This window comes from Phyllostomus hastatus, unplaced genomic scaffold (assembly GCF_019186645.2).
Source record: "Phyllostomus hastatus isolate PE091 unplaced genomic scaffold, TTU_PhHast_1.1 phas_contig_113, whole genome shotgun sequence".
NCBI classification, from domain to species: Eukaryota; Metazoa; Chordata; class Mammalia; order Chiroptera; family Phyllostomidae; genus Phyllostomus; species Phyllostomus hastatus.
Window position 1 is genome coordinate 5,805,473 of NW_025333530.1, and position 20,178 is coordinate 5,825,650.

At 34.7% G+C, this 20,178-nt stretch overlaps 1 protein-coding gene across 3 annotated transcripts in view; it reads left to right on the forward strand.

The window, feature by feature from the left end:
- ZC3H12C (zinc finger CCCH-type containing 12C) overlaps window positions 1–20,178 on the forward strand; it is a 66,830-nt gene that overhangs the window by 26,945 nt on the left and 19,707 nt on the right. For 2 of the 3 annotated variants that reach the window (XM_045838399.1, XM_045838418.1), the window contains exon 2: window positions 6,078–6,832. In XM_045838399.1, coding sequence (XP_045694355.1) covers window positions 6,078–6,832 — 755 coding nt within the window. Of the gene's footprint in view, window positions 1–781; window positions 886–6,077; window positions 6,833–20,178 lie in introns of those variants that run through there. The other variant, XM_045838409.1, reaches the window with a different exon arrangement.

Below are 20,178 nucleotides of genomic sequence, written 5' to 3' on the forward strand. Positions count from 1 at the left end.
TGGTGATTTTAGGTTGAAGTGCTATCTATATGTACATTTCAGATGAATCATTTGACACAAAGCTGTACCAAACTTGTTTTATTGAATACCTTACTACACTATACTTTAGGGAACTTTGAAAAATCAATTCTGTTCATAAACCCTTAGACCTTTATCTTTTGCAATGTTATTTTCATCATCTCTTTTTTCTATTTATTGCAACAAATTAACTGATACTTTAGATTTCCCAGTATTTCCAGGCAAGTAGTTTCATTATAACTTTCTGTCTCGTGTCACCAGTAACTCATTTATTACAGAAAAGGGATTGCTGCAGTCACTGATTGCTACTTTGACACATCTCCTGTTCTTTATTTCTCAAAAACAAAAAGCTGTACTAGAGTATAGCCTCCACTTTTTGGAAACACACAACTTTTACTACTTTAAATATAATTGGTTTCTTTGTTTCATGCATTAAAAACAAGGAGGGAAAGCTGATGTCTGCCCAAGCCAGGTGTTTCTTGTTGGCAGCCTGCTCTCTAATGACTGTTTTCAAAGAGCAGCTGCCTACTAGTCGGCTTTGTACGGCCTATTGTTGCCTCACACCCCTCGTTAATACACATGCTGCCCAGGCCGACCCCAAGAGTGACATCAACTTGCTTATCTTAAAAACCTGGACGCAGGGTGCTGAGGTTGGCTTGCATCTGCCTAGCCAGCTAATTGTGAGCTTTCTGGCCTATGATTGGCTGTTACTCCACTCGGCAGTAGGTTAAGCAAAGACATTGCCATTCCATCTGTTCAACCATTCATTGTTCTTCTCGCCTGCCTGAAGTCTGCAACTAAAATAGTGTTAAGGAGTTACTGCTGAAGCTGCTACAGAAACCAATGTCTTTGTATTTTCCTGCTAACGTGAGTATCTGTGCTACTTAATGCCTTGGAAGTTAAATTTTAGTAAATATTCAAAGTTTTAATTTGAACTCTGTAAAGGATAGAAAGCACCTCAGATGAAAAAGAAAGCCTTCAAGTTACCACATAGTGCCAAAATACCAGAAGATTAAAATCTTTGTGTAAATATGTGAAGCATATTTTTTATATTTTTATAATTCTGGAGTTTTATAATTACAGCTTCACGAGCATTTGTAAGGTATTAGGTTTGGCATATAATCATTTGGTACTTAAAGATAAGTGAGAACATGTTATGATATTTTGATAGACAATGAATTTAGATTTTATCTTGTCACATTTTTATGTTTCTTAGTCACTGTCAGCCCTAGGTGCTATAAAGCAAAACTAAAATTTGATAGATTTTTTCCATTATCTTAAAAACCTAGCTCGGGGAGATGGATTAATATAGGTAGATGTTTCAAACAGCTTGTCTTAAATATGATCATTAAGCATCCAATTGCTTTATCGATAATTTCAGTATTCACAGAGTTACTAATTTCTTCTCTCCCATCTTTTTGTTTCCTTGCACTAGTTCCAGGTATTAGATTGAAGATGTCATTTAAAGAACTATTGCTTTTAAGAGTTCTGTAATGGGGAAGGAAGGAGGAAACAAAGACTTTTCATCTGTCAGTTGGGAGGGAAAGCAAGAGCATAAAGGGTTAAAAAAGTTTTTATTTCTACCACATGCCCTATTGTGTGAACATATGCATAAGTCTATTGAAAGTTTTCAGAAGATGGGCAGGCCACCAGTTGCTGGTCTCCTGCAGCTCCAGTAGACATCTGTTGCCCTGGAGCATTAACCAATCTGTTCAAAGGGACATCCTTCCTTTGTTAGCTAGAGCCATGCAGACAACAGCACTCACTGAAATACAGTGGTAATTAAATACACAGAGACTACAGCAGTAGGTAGTTATTACATATTCATTATTTTATTTTCATTGTTCTCTTAGTATTACCATTTGGATAACAACCAGGACCCACTTTATGGCATTGTTACTTTACATTACAAACAAATAACTTGATGAAATAAGTTTATGGTCTAATATTCCTGATAATATGAGGCTCTTCAGAATACTTTTTTTAAATATATTTGATTTGAGAAGAAGGATTATCCAAGTCATCTAATGAGAACTTTCAGAAAATTTCACAAAATGGGGAATTTGTATGTATGCAACAAATTCTAGTAAATAGCCATTATATCATTAACCTAAGATAAAGTTTCTTTTGGCCATTAAAATAATTATACTTCATCATCATCTACAAAATTATGAAAATTTAGTTCTTTTTTAACAAATATTATTTGATTTTTAACTTATCAGGCCTTTAGCAAGAAAAATTGTTTTCATTTTCAGTATAATATTAGGAAGGAATCTGTAGCTTCCTAAGTGTAGAAATCTGTTTTCAGACCATTATATTTTTGCCCAATATCTTTTGTGTTTATAAATATAAGACCAGTTAAGACTATGTAAGACCAGTTACAATGGATTCCTGGTATTAAGCTTAAAAGTTAGTCCATATTTCTTAGAGTTTTTTGATAACTCTCAAAGTATAAACCAACTTGTGTTCTCTGTGAAACTTGGTTTGTGCTGCTTCTCCATGAACTGAGGAAAATGACCTGTATCAGTTAATAGTTGATTAATTTAATGATGATCTGTATATGCTTCTGAGTAAATATAAAATTTAAAGTCTAATAAACAATTTAGAAATCAAAGAGAAGGATATTTTCTATCTTACATGTAATAAATTTTATGATGTTATTAGAGTCTTTGCTATCTTTTCATTTTCCAAAATTATATTGGTCATTTTTAAGACACTAAACAAAACATCATATACCATTCTTTATCCTAAGATTTCTTATAATAATTACTTGTTTTATACATTACATTACATTGACATGTTCTGCAGCATATAAAAATATGCAGCATATCAGTTTTTAAATCTGAGCAGTTAATTTTTATTGAATGATTTCAAGATATTGCCAGATTCTTTTCTAAGTTCCATATTAAGTTAGGGCAATACTTTATAACTTACAAGTGGGCAAGGAAGCATTTTAGAGGTTAAAGTTTAAAAGAAAACAAATCCTTACCATTTAGGCCAGTACAAATCAGGTTATTTCACATTTATATTAGGTAGTGGAGAAAACGTATGCAGTTTTTGAGCCTGGTATTTGAACTCAGTTGACCTTATCTATACTATTTCATACTCAGTTGACATAGATACTAAAAATTATTTAACTGCTTGTTTAGGACAGGATGACATTGAATAATTTTCTGGAGGTAACCAATTAAATCTGGAAGATGAAGAGAGGCCTTTCAATGTGAAAAAAGTTAAATCAGAATCTTTTTAAAATTATTTGCAACAAAATTAGATGTTAAATTTTTTAAAAAGTAGGTTAGATCAAACTTACATTTATCCTTAATAGTAAAAATCATATTTCAGACATTTTGTTTAAATAGTATGTATAAACTACATGAATTATCAGAAATTAAATGTGTGTGGTATTCACTAAGTACATTTGTAATCAAATGAGTTTTATCTGGTTTAGTATTATAAAAAGCAAACAACCATTATCCCTTTTTTCTCTATTTTATCATAGCCATACAATAAAATTATATTAGCATATTTACATAGTATCATCAACACTTTTTTATGTTAAATTGAAGGTAATATAGAAAGATTTAAACACTTTTTAGGGTAGCTAATTTTCATATTGAAAACTTAACAGTATTTGGTTTTGTTTCTTTGAAAAATATAAAAGTTAATAATTTAATTTACATCATAAACATAACATTGCATTCTAATTTTCTTCACTGGCCATATTTTTCATAAAGTATGTATCTTGTTTGAAACAGTTCATAAGAAAAACACTACAGCTCAAAATTTAAATAATACTTCCTAGTTTAGGGATTTGGTCAGTGAATTATCTTGAAGAATTATCTTACAACAGTACTTATGCAAAACCCAAACTTTTCAGAAGAGATCAAAAATGCTGCCCATTAAATATACTTCCTACAGTCAGAGCAGATTGTGGGGTTTACAGAACAATGATGTCGGAGCTTCCAGATTGGTTTGGCAGCTTCATTGTTCTCCGAGGGTAAACCAGACGCGCTTAAGTCCCAGTCTCTTTTATAGGCTTTTGTTCATACCAAATTATTCTTTCACTGTGCTAGCATTCATGATGGCATGTTAAAAGAGCGCAGCTTAGCAACCAGCTTCTGGTTGCCAGGCAGCCCAGCTTCCAATGGGTTGTCCTTGTATAAGATACTTTAGGTGGGAGCTCTACGAAGGCCACAGTGTGGAATTTTCTTTTAACTGTATCCCTTTATTAGGATGCTGTTGTGATTTGTTACTTGCATTATGCTGTCAGTATATTACAGTAGTTAATAAATCAGTGAGTGTAAAGATTTGCTTTCAAAATCCCTTCTTTCAATTCTAAATAATTGGACTCATGCATATCCATATTAATAGAAAAAATAAAATGGATACAGCTTCATAATGGAGCAGATGTATATGGAGCTCTCCAAAGGAATATTTCTTTTTATCAGTTGTGCAATCAGGAGCCAGGGGAGTTTGATGTTTCTTTAAAACTAATGAATGTTTCATTAGTAGAACAGTAAGTTATCTGTCTTCTGAAAGGATAAAGTCTGTAGAAACTCCTGTAGAAGTGTGTAGGAGTTCTACACTGAAGGAATTTTAAGTGTATTGTATCAAGCTAAAGATTTCCATGTTCTCTATTGTAGTATTTACCATATCTAATATAATTTATTTCATTATGTAGAAATATTTAACTCTCTAGTAAGGTCACCAAATGTGCATTTAAATGACTTTAAAAAATCACTTAGCATTTTCTTTTAACATTTGTGTAATAGCTCCTTTCTAGTGTAAATAAGATGTTGATAAGCTTTAGAATGAAATGTTTATCCAGTTTCTTTTTTAAGGTTATTTAAATAGGTATTTTATAGAGTCTCAAATTCAGCTACCACTAGCTTACTAATGTTATCCATGGATATAACACCAGAACTGCCTTAATAAGTAAATGGCTGAGATAAATATAATCTGTACAGTGAAGCACAGGAGAAAATAATTTTATTTTGTTAACCTGTTCCTGGTAGAGAAGTAACAATTATTCCCAATTGACTATAAGGAAAATAGTAAAACAGCAAAAGCATTTTAAACACTAAAAACATTTTTATTGGCAAAAGTAGGAGGAAAAGATGACTTTCTAATCAGATGCAGATAATGGTTAATTATCTGATATGATATAGAAATATTTTCTGCCATAAAATTCAAGAAATTAAGATAACAGTATTCAGTGTACCTAATTATTTGCTGCTAATTTTATGTGAGATATTTTATTTCTCTGCTTTCTATAAATGTGCATAGAATAAAAGAGCTTTTCCTTGCTCCCTGGAATGAAATAGACTGTAGTGTTCCAGGCACTTAATAAAAGTATCACGTTAAAATAGTCACAAAATAAAGATTATTAGGACAAAAGTACTCATCTCTGAACTGGAATATAATTAACTCTGTAATTATGTAATTCCTTGTTGGTTGTTACTGAATATGTGCTCTTTCAACTCAGTACTGGAATTATTTTTGAAATGTCTTTAGATTATTAAAATTATTAATTTTATAATTAATGATACTTTTACAATTATAAGTTAATGTTTTCCTTTCTTTCCACATGGCTTTCTCTTGAAGAGAATTTTTACAAGTTTTTTATTAATTCCTTTAGAAAAAATGTACCTTAACTATCATAGCACATTTAAAAATGCTCTTTGATAGTATTCTATATGTCACTCCAGAAACACTGGTAGGCCTTTCTAATAGTGGAAAAGTCTCTTCCATCAAGGCAGAAAAACAACATAGTGGGAAAAATAGGGGTTTTAGAGTCAGACAAAAATTGGTTTAAAAAGTCCAGTTCCATTACTTATTTACTTGATTGACTTGGAGGGGTCATATGGCCTTTCTAATTTCTAAAGTCATTTGCAAAACAGGGTGTGATGCTGTCTAGGCAAAGGTGTTGAGGGAGGAGAGAGAGTAGATATAATCTGAAGTGGGTATTTATAGTTTGGTAATTCTCTTCCAACTTGTGTATTGAGACAAATGAAATAGTAAATATGAAATTCTAAATATTTTTACATTTTTTTCTCTAGGAATACGGGGTGCTTTGCATTCAGGAATATAGAAAAAACAGCAAAGTGGAGTCAAGTACACATAACAGCTTCATGGGCTTAAAGGATCATCTGGGGCATGACCTAGGCCACCTTTATGTGGAGAGCACTGACCCGCATTTGAGTACATCTGTACCTTGGTCAATGGTAGAAAAACCAACAATGGATAGAGTTAATTCTGGGAAGGAAGAAAAAGAGGTGTCTGAAGAGAATGTGAGCTCTGGTGACTCAGAAGAAAGCACAAATTCTGATAATGAGTCAGAGCAACTGAGTAACATTTCAATAGAGCCATGTTTATTAACCAAGACTCACAGACAGCTATGTAGGTCTCCCTGCTTAGAGCCTCCTCACATACTTAAACGCAGTGAAATTTTACAAGACTTTAAACCCGAAGAGGCCCAGACTATATCCAGGGAAGCGAAGAAACCCCCTGATGCAGTGAGAGAATACCAAACAAAACTGGAGTTTGCACTTAAGTTAGGTTATTCTGAAGAACAAGTTCAGCTTGTGCTAAACAAACTTGGTACTGATGCTTTAATCAATGATATTTTGGGAGAACTTGTCAAACTTGGAAATAAAAGTGAGACCGAACAAACAGTTAGTACAATTAACAGTATAATGCGGGAAACATCCTCCCTGGAATCTCAGAGGTCTGATTCTCCAATGCAAGAGATCGTAACAGACGACGGAGAAAATCTGAGACCAATAGTTATCGATGGCAGCAATGTGGCAATGAGGTAAGTGGGAAAATCTTCATTGTGACTGTTTCTCTTCTAACAGTCATTAGAGTCAAGATTATTCTCCATCCTGACATTAGCTTGAATATTTATAACTATTTCTTTTAGTTTTCTCTACTTCCAGAGTGGTCAGCCATTTTCACCCCATTTGTCCCTACATAGAGACCCCCCTTCCTCAGACGTCTGGTGGTTTCTACGCCTGACTGCACTAGCACTTGTTCGCAGTTTAGTGTTAACCACTAGTTTTAAGTGAGGAACTTGAGTACCATAATATTCAACAATTTTGGAATCTAGTCAGGTAAATAGACAATTTCTACACAAAGTCAAAGAACCAGAAGGAAAATAAACTATTTTTATGATTTGGGAACAAATCCAAACTACAGTTTCAAATGTTTTGTTTCTTTAAGGATGTAATTCAGAAATAATTCTTTAGGAACTAGGCAGGATAGAACAAACACAGAACTTCTAACGAAATATGTTTTATAAATTTTGATGGTGTAAAATTTAAAGTACATCTAATACCATGTGGTTAAACTTCCCTCAGTGTTCAAAACACTGAGGATACAAAGATATATATATGAAGGCATCAGTTCTTTTATAGAGTTAGAATTTTGTATACAGTTGTCCTTCACTATATTGCAGTTCACTTATTGCAGCTTCACTGTATCAAGGGTTTTTTAAAAACATATATCTAATTCTGTATCATGGAGTTTTCGCTATATCACGGGATTTTGTGGTACATTGTCCCCATGTAGAATTTTATATGTTGTTAAAATTACGTAGGTTTAAGAGTTTAGAAAGTGTTTAAGAGCATATGAAGTGTTTATAAGAATGTGGGAAAGGTTAATAAGAGAGTGGGAAAGGTTTATAGGAGTGTGAGAAGGGTTTATAAAGTCTTAAAATATACATAAATAATAAAATAAATATGTCACTACTTTGTGGGTTTTCACCTATCGCGGGAGTCTCTGGAATGTAACTCCCTCGATAGGTGAGGGATCGCTGTATTGTTTCTCAAAGGGTGACCTGAGGGTACCTACCACAGAATCATGGGGACAACTTGTTAAAAATGCACATTCTAGAACATCGCTGTTCAGTGGAAATATAATGTGTGGCATATATGTCATTTTAATTTTCTGGTACCTACATTAAAAAGTTAAAAGAAACAGGTACGATTAATGTGAATAATATATTTTGTTTAGTCTAATATAGCCAAAATATTACAACATGTAATCAAGTAAAAAATTATTAATGAGGTGTTTTGCATTATTCCTTTCATATGCATTAAAACCTAGGTTCTGAACTCACAACATTTCTCACTAGTGGCTCCCATATTGTGCAGTGTGGTTCTGGAGACCTCCCAACTCCACACACAGGCATATTGAGTCTAATCAAGGTATAGCCCAGGCACCTCCTTCTGTAAAACATATCCTGCTAATAACCATGCCTGCTGAAATTTGAGAACCACTGTTTTTAGTAGGTGGTAACAAGTACTTCTGTGTAGGATATGAGAAAGACAAACTTCCTAATCCTCCAAATAACCTTTTCAGGTGGAAGCTATATTATCTTACTTGCCTTTACAAGCAAATGAGACTTGTAAGATTTAAATTGCTTGGCCAAGTTAGAATTTAATTTCAACCCAAATATGTCTAACTTCAAAGTGTATACATTTTTAATCATATAATGAAGGCTAAAAGCAAGTCACAAAGGTTCAAGGCAGATCTTACAAGGCCTTGAATACCAGGCTAGGAAATTTAAGGTTGGCTCTAATCCAAAGTTAATTGAAAATTTTGAGGAGGGGAATGCCAAGAATAGTTATTCCTTATACTGATGTTTGGCATGGGTGTTTAGAGTGGATTATAGGAGGTAGGAGATAAGCTTGGATGCAGACTACCCTTTTATAAAGAGTGCTTTAAATGTCATAGAGATTTGAAGAGGTATATGACCTTGAGCAGTCTCTCAGTAAAATAATCTCTGTTTAATCTGTCCCAAACTTGGCCACAAAATGATTTTTTTCTTTATAATATTCCAGAACTAGTGAGCAATTACCTTAGCAGTGTGGTAACATGCAGGGTCAAAATACCATGAATTTGCCAATGGAGAGAGTAATGAGAAGATGTAAGAGATCTGAGCAGAACACCTGCAACTTGGCCATGCACCGCAGTCACCAAAGGGTTTCTTACAAATGCATCTTCCAGGGCTCTGCTCTTGGAGAACCTGATTCAGTGTGGAGCTCTTGTAGAACCCAAGTAACTACATTTTAAAGGCCAAGGCATTTTTGATGCATAGCTTGTGTTGAAAACAAGTCAAGATGAAAAGTGTGGTTAGGTACAGGTCAGGAGGTTAAAAGAAAGTGAGATCCAGGAGAAAAGTAGTGTGAAAAACAAGTGTTAGAAAAAAGCATAGTGTTAGAAAAACCCAAGAGACATGCAAATGTCATCAAACTCAAAGAAGAAGAGACTTTAAAGAGAGAATATCCTGTGGGGTGTACTGAAAAAAAAATCAGAGGACAATGACAGCCAGGAAGTAATTTCCTTTAATACCATGTGCATTCTTGAAGACAGTGCCATGTGGCATTAAAGATAGAAGCCCAGTTGCAGGATGTCAAGAAATGAAGGAATAGAACCAGACTTTTATTCTAGAAAGTTGACATAGGAAGGGAAGAATGGGAGAAGACTGGGGAAAGGATTTTGTTGAGTTTTGTTTTTAAGAATAAAACTGTATCAGCTGAGGGGACAGGGAAATTGTCTCCACAGGAGAGGAGCTGAGCATGACTTTAATTTTCAAAGCAAAGTTCTGAAGGAGGAGACAAGAAAGGCATAAGTGGAGAATTTGGTGTTGGAGGTAAATGCAGGCATTGGAGGGGAAAGATAGCTTTAGATTTATGAAACTTATAACCCATAGAAATGAATTTTTAAGATGGGTATCATTTAGATAAGTTATGTCACAGTTGGGTCATCCTGACATCAACTCACATGACTGAAACCTAGTTCTTCATGGAAATGAAAAGTACTTGGATAACTGAAGATTTACCAAAAACTCGAAAGGTTGCTCACCCTACACAGTGAGAATTATCCACAGAAAAACTGTAATGCGAAAAAGAGATGGCATAATCAGGGCATTTCAATTCTGTTTTTACATAATTAGGAAAACAAATTTCTGTCCCCACAGTGTTGCGGCACCAGCCTGTTTCCCTTGAGTAAAGGTGAAGCAGTGCGGAGTCAGTTCTCTCCATCGGGTATTTTATTTGAACACTTAAACTGAAGTGCTTCAGGCATTTCAGGACAGAGCAAGTTAACAGGAAACTTTTATTATAGCAGTATTATACTGTCAGTCACAATAAAATGTACCACCTCCATAACTTTGAAGTACCAGAACTCATAAAAAGTCATAGTAAACTTTTTATAGTCTGCCATTTATAAGACCTACATAAAGTAATCAAGTCATGTAAAAATGCCTATCTACTTTGGGTCCAAAATCTTAATTTAACTAAAATACAGAGAGATTTCATTCATTTCATGTTGCATTAACTGTGACATGCTCTTACTTTTGATACTAATTTCTTATAAGTTAAGCAAACCTATTATAAATGTATATGTATAGTAACAAAGTATAATAATAAGTAAATATAGGGTGGAGTAAGAATAGACTACTGTTTTTTTTCTGATCTTTCAAACAGATATATCCCCTATATGATGAATATATTTTGATCTCATTTAAATGCTAGTCATGGAACTGATATAAATGATTCTTTAGACGTAACTTAAAAGTAGGAAAACAAAGGCATTTTTATCAAAATAAGCAAAATAGACTTAAAAAATTTTAATTCTCTACAGACCACCATTGTGATTCTGAGTAAGTTGTTTAAACTCACCAGCCTCAGTTTTCAAGATTAGAAAAAAGGGAAATTTTTATTTTGCAGGCTTGTTATTACATTAGAGATAATTAATACCAGGTACCTGGCATAAAATAAGTGCTGAGTAAATTAGAGTTGTTATTACATTAAGGAGCCAGAATATAGTAACTAATGTAATGAAAATTTAGTTATCCCAGTTTTTCATTCAATATTTAACAAATACAGCAATTTAGCAGTCTGTTTTATTATGACCTATAGATGTATTTTAATATTTACTTCAAATTTATGACATCGGTGGTTTTCAATGATGATTTCTGCAGTTTCATAAAGAAGACTCGGGCTCTTAGATCTGGGTAACTCCAGAATTGCCCAGCAACAAGCCACATAGCCAGAGTACCTAGCAGAGAGTCCAAAAATTTCAGGGATCCTGTGTTACCTTGAGGAGCATGCTTCTACTTTTGGCTTACTTAATATCCTTTCTAAAATGTGCTACTTTGATAGAAGCTCTGGGTAAGTTCATTGAATGAGCAACTCACCAAAAATTGACACAAATACCTGGAACTTAGTCTAGCGTAATTTGTGATAGGTATTTCACCGCTAGATATAAGAACAAAGAGGAGGACATAAGTATGCAAAAATAAAAATTAGGGTAAAGTGAGTTTAGAGAAAACCCTAAACTTTTGCATATAAAACATTAAGCATTCAAAAAGCGCTTGGTTTCCAAAACATGAAAAGAATGAAATTAACAGTTAGTGAAGTTGGACTAACAAACAATTCCTGATAAAAAGCTGCAGTTAATACTAATTCTTTAAAAAAAATATTTTCAGTAGTTTAGCAAATTGGTCATTCAGCAAATAGGCCTCTTTTAGGACAGATACTTGATAATATAGATGTGCCATGAAATGTGTATTCCAGATATAGACACAAAAATTAACCGTAATTAATATATATTTCTGAAATGAAATTCTTTTTTTTTTTAAGTTTTTTTAAGTTTTTTTTATATATTTTTTTTATTTACTTATTTTTAGAGAGGGAAGGGAGGGAGATAGAGAGAGAGAGAAACATCAATGTGCGGTTGCTGGGGGTTATGGCCTTCAACCCAGGAATGTACCCTGGCTGGGAATCAAACCTGGGACACTTTGGTTCCCAGCCCGCGCTCAATCCACTGAGCTATGCCAGCCAGGGCTTGAAATTCTTAATAATATTTTTATTTCTTCCAAATAGCTTTACAAGCCTTCAAAATCTGTGCTTCTGTTCAACTGGATGTAGTTCAGCAGTGGAGTATAGAACAGCATAGAATTAGTTTCTGTCTAAATGTGTCCCATAGTTTGAATTCATTTTTTTCCTTAAATGAATCCAGCACTCTTTTAATCTGCAGTTTTAGGTTCAGATGACATGACATATAACAAAGCACAGCCTTGTGAGCCATCAGGGATAGGAGTATTATCAGTTGGTTATCCAAGCCCTGTGATTCCTAAAAGTCCTTGATTTCCTGACTTTATTAACTATATCTCCATATTCTACTTTAGCTTCTACCAAGTATTATATAAAATAAGAACAAGGAAAATCTCAGTGCCTCATTCCTACCTTTACATTATGCTGTAGCACAAGTTCTTCTGTTGAGTAGAATAGAAGTTACAGACTTTTGTGATATGAACAAACTATTGAAACTCCACTGTCACCACCCACCATTATAAGCCTTCTATCTTGGTCGATGAACCCAGGTTTCTGGGATTAGATCAAATCTGATTTATGGCTAAGACTTACTGATGCATATTTGTGCAGAGAATTAGGACAGATATTTTCTTTGCTAATAATCTCAGGTGGACCACTTTTAGCCAGTAGGATTCATTCTCTTATCACCTCTCTCTTAGTGATAAGAAAACCACCAAGAGAATTTAAGTGAGGATGAAGTGGCATGTCATTGGCCTTTAAGAAAGATCACTCTACAGAGACATTTAGAGAAAGGCATGGACACTAAGACTGGAGACAAGGAGACCTACTTCTATTTTTAAAATGCATGCAGAGGTTAAATTTTAGGCATCTCCTGGAAAAAAAATGAATTAAGAATATCATAACTTTTGTATACCAGTCAAATGGTATAGAATAGAGAAATAAAGCAACCATTTGCTTGACACTTTACACCCCAACCCCCAAAAAGTAACCTGTTAGAAACACTCAGATAGTACAAATCTGAGTGTTAACTGGAAGTAGAAAAGCACTCCAGATCAATCCTTAAAGTCATTTACTTAAAGCTGAACAGAAACCAAATATAGATTTTAGTATTAGAATTTGAACAGAAAAAAATGCATAAGTTGTGATAACTTAACCTTTCTAGTAAGAAGAGTCCATGTATTTATAAAGTGAAGCAAAGTTTAGCAGTGTATATAAATAGGATTTAAGCTTCTGATGAATCTTTTTAAAAGCACAAAGCCTTTCATGTATCTTATCTGGTTTGTGAAGTTATATAAGAAATTGAGAGTTCTTTTCAATGACAATTGAATTTTTATTTTTATTCATTGATTTTTAGAAATAGAAGAAAGGGGAGAAAGGGAAACATCAATGTTATTCCACTCATTTACACATTCATTGGTTGATGCTTGCATGGCCCTGACCAGGATCAAACCTGCAAACTTGGAACATAGGGACTGAGCTCTAAGTTATCTGGCCTGGGTGTTAATTGAATATTGAAGGCCATTTTGCCTAGCCTCTAGAACTTGCCTACAGTAGTTAGGAGGGTTTGCTGTCATGTTGCCAGTTTGCCATTTTTGTGCAGCACTGACTTACAGTTAATAAAATCCTCCTGGTCACCTAGTCTACATGTTCTGTGTAGACTGTAGGGTAGACTACCAGTCTACCCTACTCATTCAAATTTGTTTTTTGTCCCTCAACAACAATGTGTTGAAATGATGTGCCATGGACCTGTGTTACCCAATGTGTTAACTGCTAACCACATATGTTAATTGAGCTCTTAAAATGCGTCTAGTCCAAACTGAAGTATTCTAGAAGTGTAAAATACATACCAGATTTTGAAAACTTAGTACAAAAATATGTGAAATAACTTGTATATTGATTATGTGTTAAAATGATTATTTTGATACATTGAATTAATAAAACTTATAAAAATTAATTTCAGTTGCTTTTAACTTTTTTTAAATGTGCTATACTAGAGCATTTAACATGATATATGTGGTTCACATTATATTTCTATGGGATAGCCTCTCAGTAAAATGTTTGCAGCCCCAACTTAGTAGGGGCTTAATATCAATTAGAGGACAGCTTAATTTCCCTCTAGGTGAGTGTCATAAGTAATTATTACAGGTTACTTCCCCATTTCTCTAACTGGTTTTGGGGGGTTTTTTCAAACTTTTTTTTTATTTTAATTGTTGTTCAAGTACAGTTTTCTGTCTTTTACTACCATTCCAGCCCACCCCCTCCCACACTCCCCACTTCCCTCCCATTTCCACCCCCCCTAGTTTTTGTCCATGTGTCCTTTATACTTGTTCCTGTAAACCCTTCCCCTTTTCCCCTGAAATTCCCTCCCTTCGCCCCTCTGCTCACTGTCAGCTGTTCTCAATTTCAGTGTCTGGTTATATTTTGCATGCTTGTTTCTTTTGTTGGTTAGGTTCCTGTTAAAGGTGAGATCATATGGTATTTGCCCCTCACCACCTGGCTTATTTCATTCAGCATAATGCTTTCCAGCTCCATCCATGCTGTTGCAAAGGATAGGAGCTCCTTCTTTCTTTCTGCTGCATAGAATTCCATTGTGTAAATGTACCATAGTTTTTTGATCCATTCATTTACTGGTGGGCACATAGGTCGCTTCCAGCACTTGGCTATTGTAAATTGTGCTGCTATGAACATTGGGGTGCATAGGTTCTTTTGGATTGGTGTTTCAGGATTCTTAGGATATAATCCTAGCAGTGGAATTGCTGGATCAAAAGGCAGGTCCATTTTTAGTTTTCTGAGAAAATTCCATACTGTTTTCCATAGTGGTTATACCAGTCTGCCATCCCACCAACAGTGTACTAGGGTGCCCTTTTGTCTATAACCTCTCCCAACACTTGTTTGTTTCTTTGTTTATGATGGCCATTCTGACCAGTGTAAAGTGGTATCTCATTGTGGTTTTAATTTGCATCTCTGATAGCTAACGATATTGAGCATCTTTTCATGTGTCTCTGGATCCTCTCTATGTGCTCCTTGGAGAAGTCTCTGTTCAGGTCCTTTACCCATTTTTTAATTGGGTTGCTTATCTTCTTAGAGTGGAGTCGTGTAAGTTCTTTGTGTACGTTGGAGATTAAACCCTTGTTTGAGGGATCATTGGCAAATATGTTTTTCCCATACAGTTGGTTCTCTTTTTATTTTGATACTGTTTTCTTTAGCCGTGCAGAAACTTTTTATTTTGATGAGGTCCCATTTGTTTATTCTTTCCTTTATGTCCCTTTCTCTTACTGTTTTAAAGGAAATCCTTAGAGACTACAAAAAGAATCAAAGAATTAGAACTAGTTTTTTTCTGTTTAATTAGATCACGTGGAGTCAAGACAAATATTAGTTATAGTCTACTGCATCTCTTTATAACCCTAAGTACCTAATTTTAGTTTTCATCACATGAATTTTAATAAAACAATGGTCAATAAACTTCCCAGTTATCTCAGATAAGTTTGTTTAAACCCTACCCAAGGACATGGCAGCCTCAGTAGTCCTATTACATATGAATAAAGTTAACTACAGTTCATCTGACTGCAGTTAGCAATGATCAGAAATGGGGAAAGTTACCCAATTGTAAGAAATAGGAAAAAGCGATTAGAGTTGATGTTTTCACTTTTGTTAATATTGAAGACATTTTTACATCTACTTAACAAATATACTCTCTTGAGCATTTTTAGGCTAACCACCCCCTTGGATCGGGATTAGCTAGATGTGCTTTCTATTAACTTTGGCTTCAAATTATGGACCTTATAAGATCAAAGGAATCTTTCTTCCTTCCTTTTTTCTTACCCTTTGTGAAAACTCTCTCCCTCTCCCCCTCCCTCTCTCCCTTCCTCTCTCCCCACCACCCCCCACACTGCTATTATGTGCATACCACCTGGAGGGTGTTAGTAAACCTTTTCACATCAAGACTTCCATTGTAATTTTGATGTTGGATATTTTCATTCTCCTAAATCAGTGATTTCTTTGACTTATTTTCATTTAAAGCAGTACAGTCCTGCAAATATTGCGTGGAAGCCCAGTACTTAAAACAAACAAAAGCAGAGATCTGTTTGAATTGGGGGTCATAGGTGGGACTGTGTTTCCCACCTAAAGATTGTCCCTGCCCCCTAGAAGGGCCTCAGAGCCACACTGGAGAATTTCTGTTTGGAACACAGCCTGATAAACATTTATTAAATGATCTGTAATAGGGGAGCATGGATTAACTTTCTCTTGGTATGTTCAAGATTTAGCATCCTGACAACTAGGTTTAGCTTCAAAGTGATCTCAAAAAAAAATCATAGATAATAAGTTGAATAGTTAGAAGAGTGACAAAATGGGCATCAATCAGTAGTATAAAAAGAAGAATTCTAGATGCCCATGAGTCAGCACATGGAATTAATAGGTTCTTAAATAAAATATGAAATTTAATTAGATAACAGTAATAGAAAGTAAAATACTCTTGTTTCCATATTGAAGATGATATCTAGCTGCACTCCTGCCTCCCCACTTAAGGAATGTAGGGTAGATGTAAGAGAATTTCTTTGTAACACTCATTAAACATGGAAAATGTAGCCCTGGCTGGCATAACTCAGTGGATTGAGCTCAGGCTGCAAACCAAAGTGTCGCAGGTTCGATTCCCAGTCAGGCCACATACCTGGGTTGCAGGCCACGGCCCCCAGCAACCGCACATTGATGTTTCTCTCTCTCTCTTTCTCCCTCCCTTCCCTCTCTAAAAATAAATAAATAAAATCTTTAAAAAAAACATGGAAAATGTGTTAATGAAGAAGGTCTTAAAGGTATATTTTCAGAAAATTTTTATTTTAAAAAGATTTTATTTATTTTTAGACAGGGGAAGGGAGGGAGAAAGAGAGGGGAACATCAATGTGTGGTTGCCTCTCTCACACCCCCAACTGGGAACCTGGTCTGCTACCCAGGTGTGTGCCCTGACTGGGAATCAATCCTGAGACCCTTTGGTTCATAGGCCAGCACTCATTCCACTGAGGCACATACCAGCCAGGGCTTTTTCAGAATTCTTATCAAAATCTATTTTCATATGTCCAACTCTGTGTATAATCAGGCCTAAAAATTGAGAAAAAATAAAGTCAACAAATATTTAACAAGCACCTGAGTATATTAATAATTTAGTGTTCAATAGTATTTTTATAATTTCATTACTGTTATCCTGTGATCAATGTTCAGTGTTTCCTGACTGTGTGTGATATAATTAAAACTGACTATATCTAAACTTGAAGTACTTTGGTACTAAAGATTCAAATAGGTTTTCTAATTTAAAAGGATACTTTATTCTTACATTTTTCATTGTAGGCACTTAACTGAGAAGCCATGATAATTTGTGTCCTTATCATCATAGGGGAGCTTGATGTAATGATCTACTGAAGTCATAGAAGTTTTATAATCATACTCCAATCTTCCAGTAAAGGGTATAGCAAACTTATAGGTTAAGTTTTTTTATTTAAATAAAAGATGATATATAGGGAGTTATTCGAAAAGCAATTGATTGTCTTTTTGAGTCCTCTGATTACTTTGATCTCTTTTTTTCTTTTAAAAACTAAATCTGTTTAGCGACCTTCACACATCAAACATAGTGCTGTAAATAAAGATCACAATTTACTATCAGTGGTGAGATTAAAGCTATAAAGATCTATTTTATTGGTTTTATTTTTACTCCAATGAAAGCTTATTTTTACATTTTCTAAAAATTAGGACTAAAGGGACATGAGAAAGTAAAGTCTCCAAGTACTTTTGTTCAGTTCTTACAGCCCTATAAGGTAGGTGGGATTACCTCCGTTTTAAAAATGCGAAAATTGAGGTTCAAAATGAGTAACTTGGTTAAGGTCAAACAGAAAAGTGGTAAAGAAAATACTTAAACTCATGTCTGATTCCAAAGACTTATTTTCATTTTATAGGTCTACTCATCAAAAGCCAGCTCTATTTATTAGTAGTGGTACTAGTTTTAGTAGTAGTAGCACTGATACTATTATAATCATTGTTAGTAGTATTAAACAAGTCGTTCTAGGTATAATTTTATAATTAGATTTTAGATGACTTATGGAAAGACTTTTTTAAAAATAGCCTTTCTTTGATCATATGAATAATATATTTAATAAATTTTAGAATATAAGAAAATAACATGATTTTCAAGGTTCTGTATAACACAAGTAATATGTTAATTCAAAGCAAATACTCAAACTAAAGCAAAATCAAATTTGAGGAAATAAGATAATCGAAAAGAGGTTCCTTTGTTCTCCCTTTTTTCAATGCCATGAAAAATAAAAAGCAGTTCCCTTTAATAGATCACTTCATTCCCTTTTTAAGTTTCTCTGTTTTTCATTGACTTCTCATGTTTAACACTGAGAGATAATAGTCTTAATTCCAAAGTAACTCTTCCTACCTAGTAAATGATATGTGCATGTGTGTATGATATGTATATGTGTATATGTATGTATGTATAAGGAAAGTATAATATGTGAAATTACATTTCCTAGATATGTCAAATGGACTGCATGGTCATAGTGAGGCAAACTACTTTAAAATATATGGTTCCCTGCATTTTTCTCCACATTACAAAATATACTTTTATTATCTATTAACTGTAATAGGTGACTAACTTAATGGCACATTACTGAGCAAGTATAATTCAATTCTCTAGTGGAAAATATATATGGTGTTGGTAAAAGATGTAGCAAATATTGTATTATTTTGACTGTTTATTGAGTTGACTGAAGACAGAAAAGTAGAATTTATATGCTTTTCAAGTTAGTTACAGTAGTATATGTGAATAAATTCAAGATAATCCCATTAGATATGAGACAAAGTAAGTTTGCTTATTAATAAGGAGTAGTTATGACAGTGAAAGTCTTATGTTTGTCAAGATAATCTGTCTTCTTAGCTTCCCATGGTTTCCTGTTTCTCGTTCACAGGGAGTTTCATATGTGTGAAACTGAATGGGAATCCCTAGACAGAAGTAATAAGGCTTTAGTCCATACCATAGTAGCCGTTTCACAGCTTGGTCTGCAAATTGACTTCATTTTATTGTCTGAAATAAGTTCTATAATTAATTATAGAAACCTGTGGGGAAAGTTGCAATGCCTAATAAATCAGCAGTTAGTTGCCCTTGATGTTAGACAGCCTCTTCTCCAAAATTTGCCCCACAGAATGGCAGACCCTCTGTACATATTTACTAACAGTGGAGATAAGCACATGTTCAGTAACTCAGGTACCTTGCCTCCCAGGAACTTCAGAAACACAGTGCCTGGAGTATAGCCTTAGTTTACACAGCAGGTCTCTTCCCAATAGATTAACAGCATTAAGAAGAGTAACAAATTCCTTCCACAGCCCAATTATTTGCTCAGGAACCTCAGAGGAGCAAGAACAGGTAGAAGGTTATTCAGTGATACCCACAACTTGTATGTTTTTCTGGGTTCAAGTAAAAGAAGAAAGATCAGTAAAAATTACAGAATACCTGGCTCTAATAAAGGACAGGACAAGATTAAGACAGGAAAAAAAATGCATGTATAAAGGGTTCCCATACCCCACTCAGGAGCTCTCCAGTCATGTCAGTTTTGCTCATTAGTTTGCACTATTAGCTAGTTACTTCCTGTCTGATCTCCTGGAGGGAAGAGGCTCCTGGTGGACGGACATCTTACAGCTTCATAGTTAGGGTGCATGCCTTGCATCTTCCCCAGTCCCTGTCAGCCTTCCTCTTTCCAGTGTCTTTGGCTTCTTCCAATAGTGACATACTGACTTCTCATTAGGGAGTCCTGTCTTATTTGTTGTTGTTCCCAGAAAAGGATTTGCTTCATTTGTGAATAATTCTAACTGGGCAGGTAACACTGCAGTCTTGAGTTTCTTTTTGTCTTTACCTTTTTCTGTTTTTTTTTTGTTGTTGTTGTTGTTTTGTTTTTGTCCCTAAAACTGGATTGCTGTTGCCAATACCTGAGAAACTGTCTGTCCTTGTCATCCAGGTACCTTTTCTCACTTAAATTCCAGCAGCAAGGTTACCACAAAACTGGAGAGATTAAAGGTGTATTCTGATCTTCCCCTGAATCCATCCCTGTTAATTTAGAAAATGCCTTACTGAACCACTGATAAAAATCAGTGGTGGCTGATGCAGCAGCCAGGGTCACCTGTTGGAAAAGGGATTCAGAGACTGCCCTCAGTAGTGCCTCACAGTGGGTATCCCTGGCAGAACAGCCCAAGTAGGAGGGGTGCCTAAGGCCATGGCATTCCCACTTGAGGGTTATCATTTGGCCCCACTATGCCTGTTTGATTACTCAAGCAG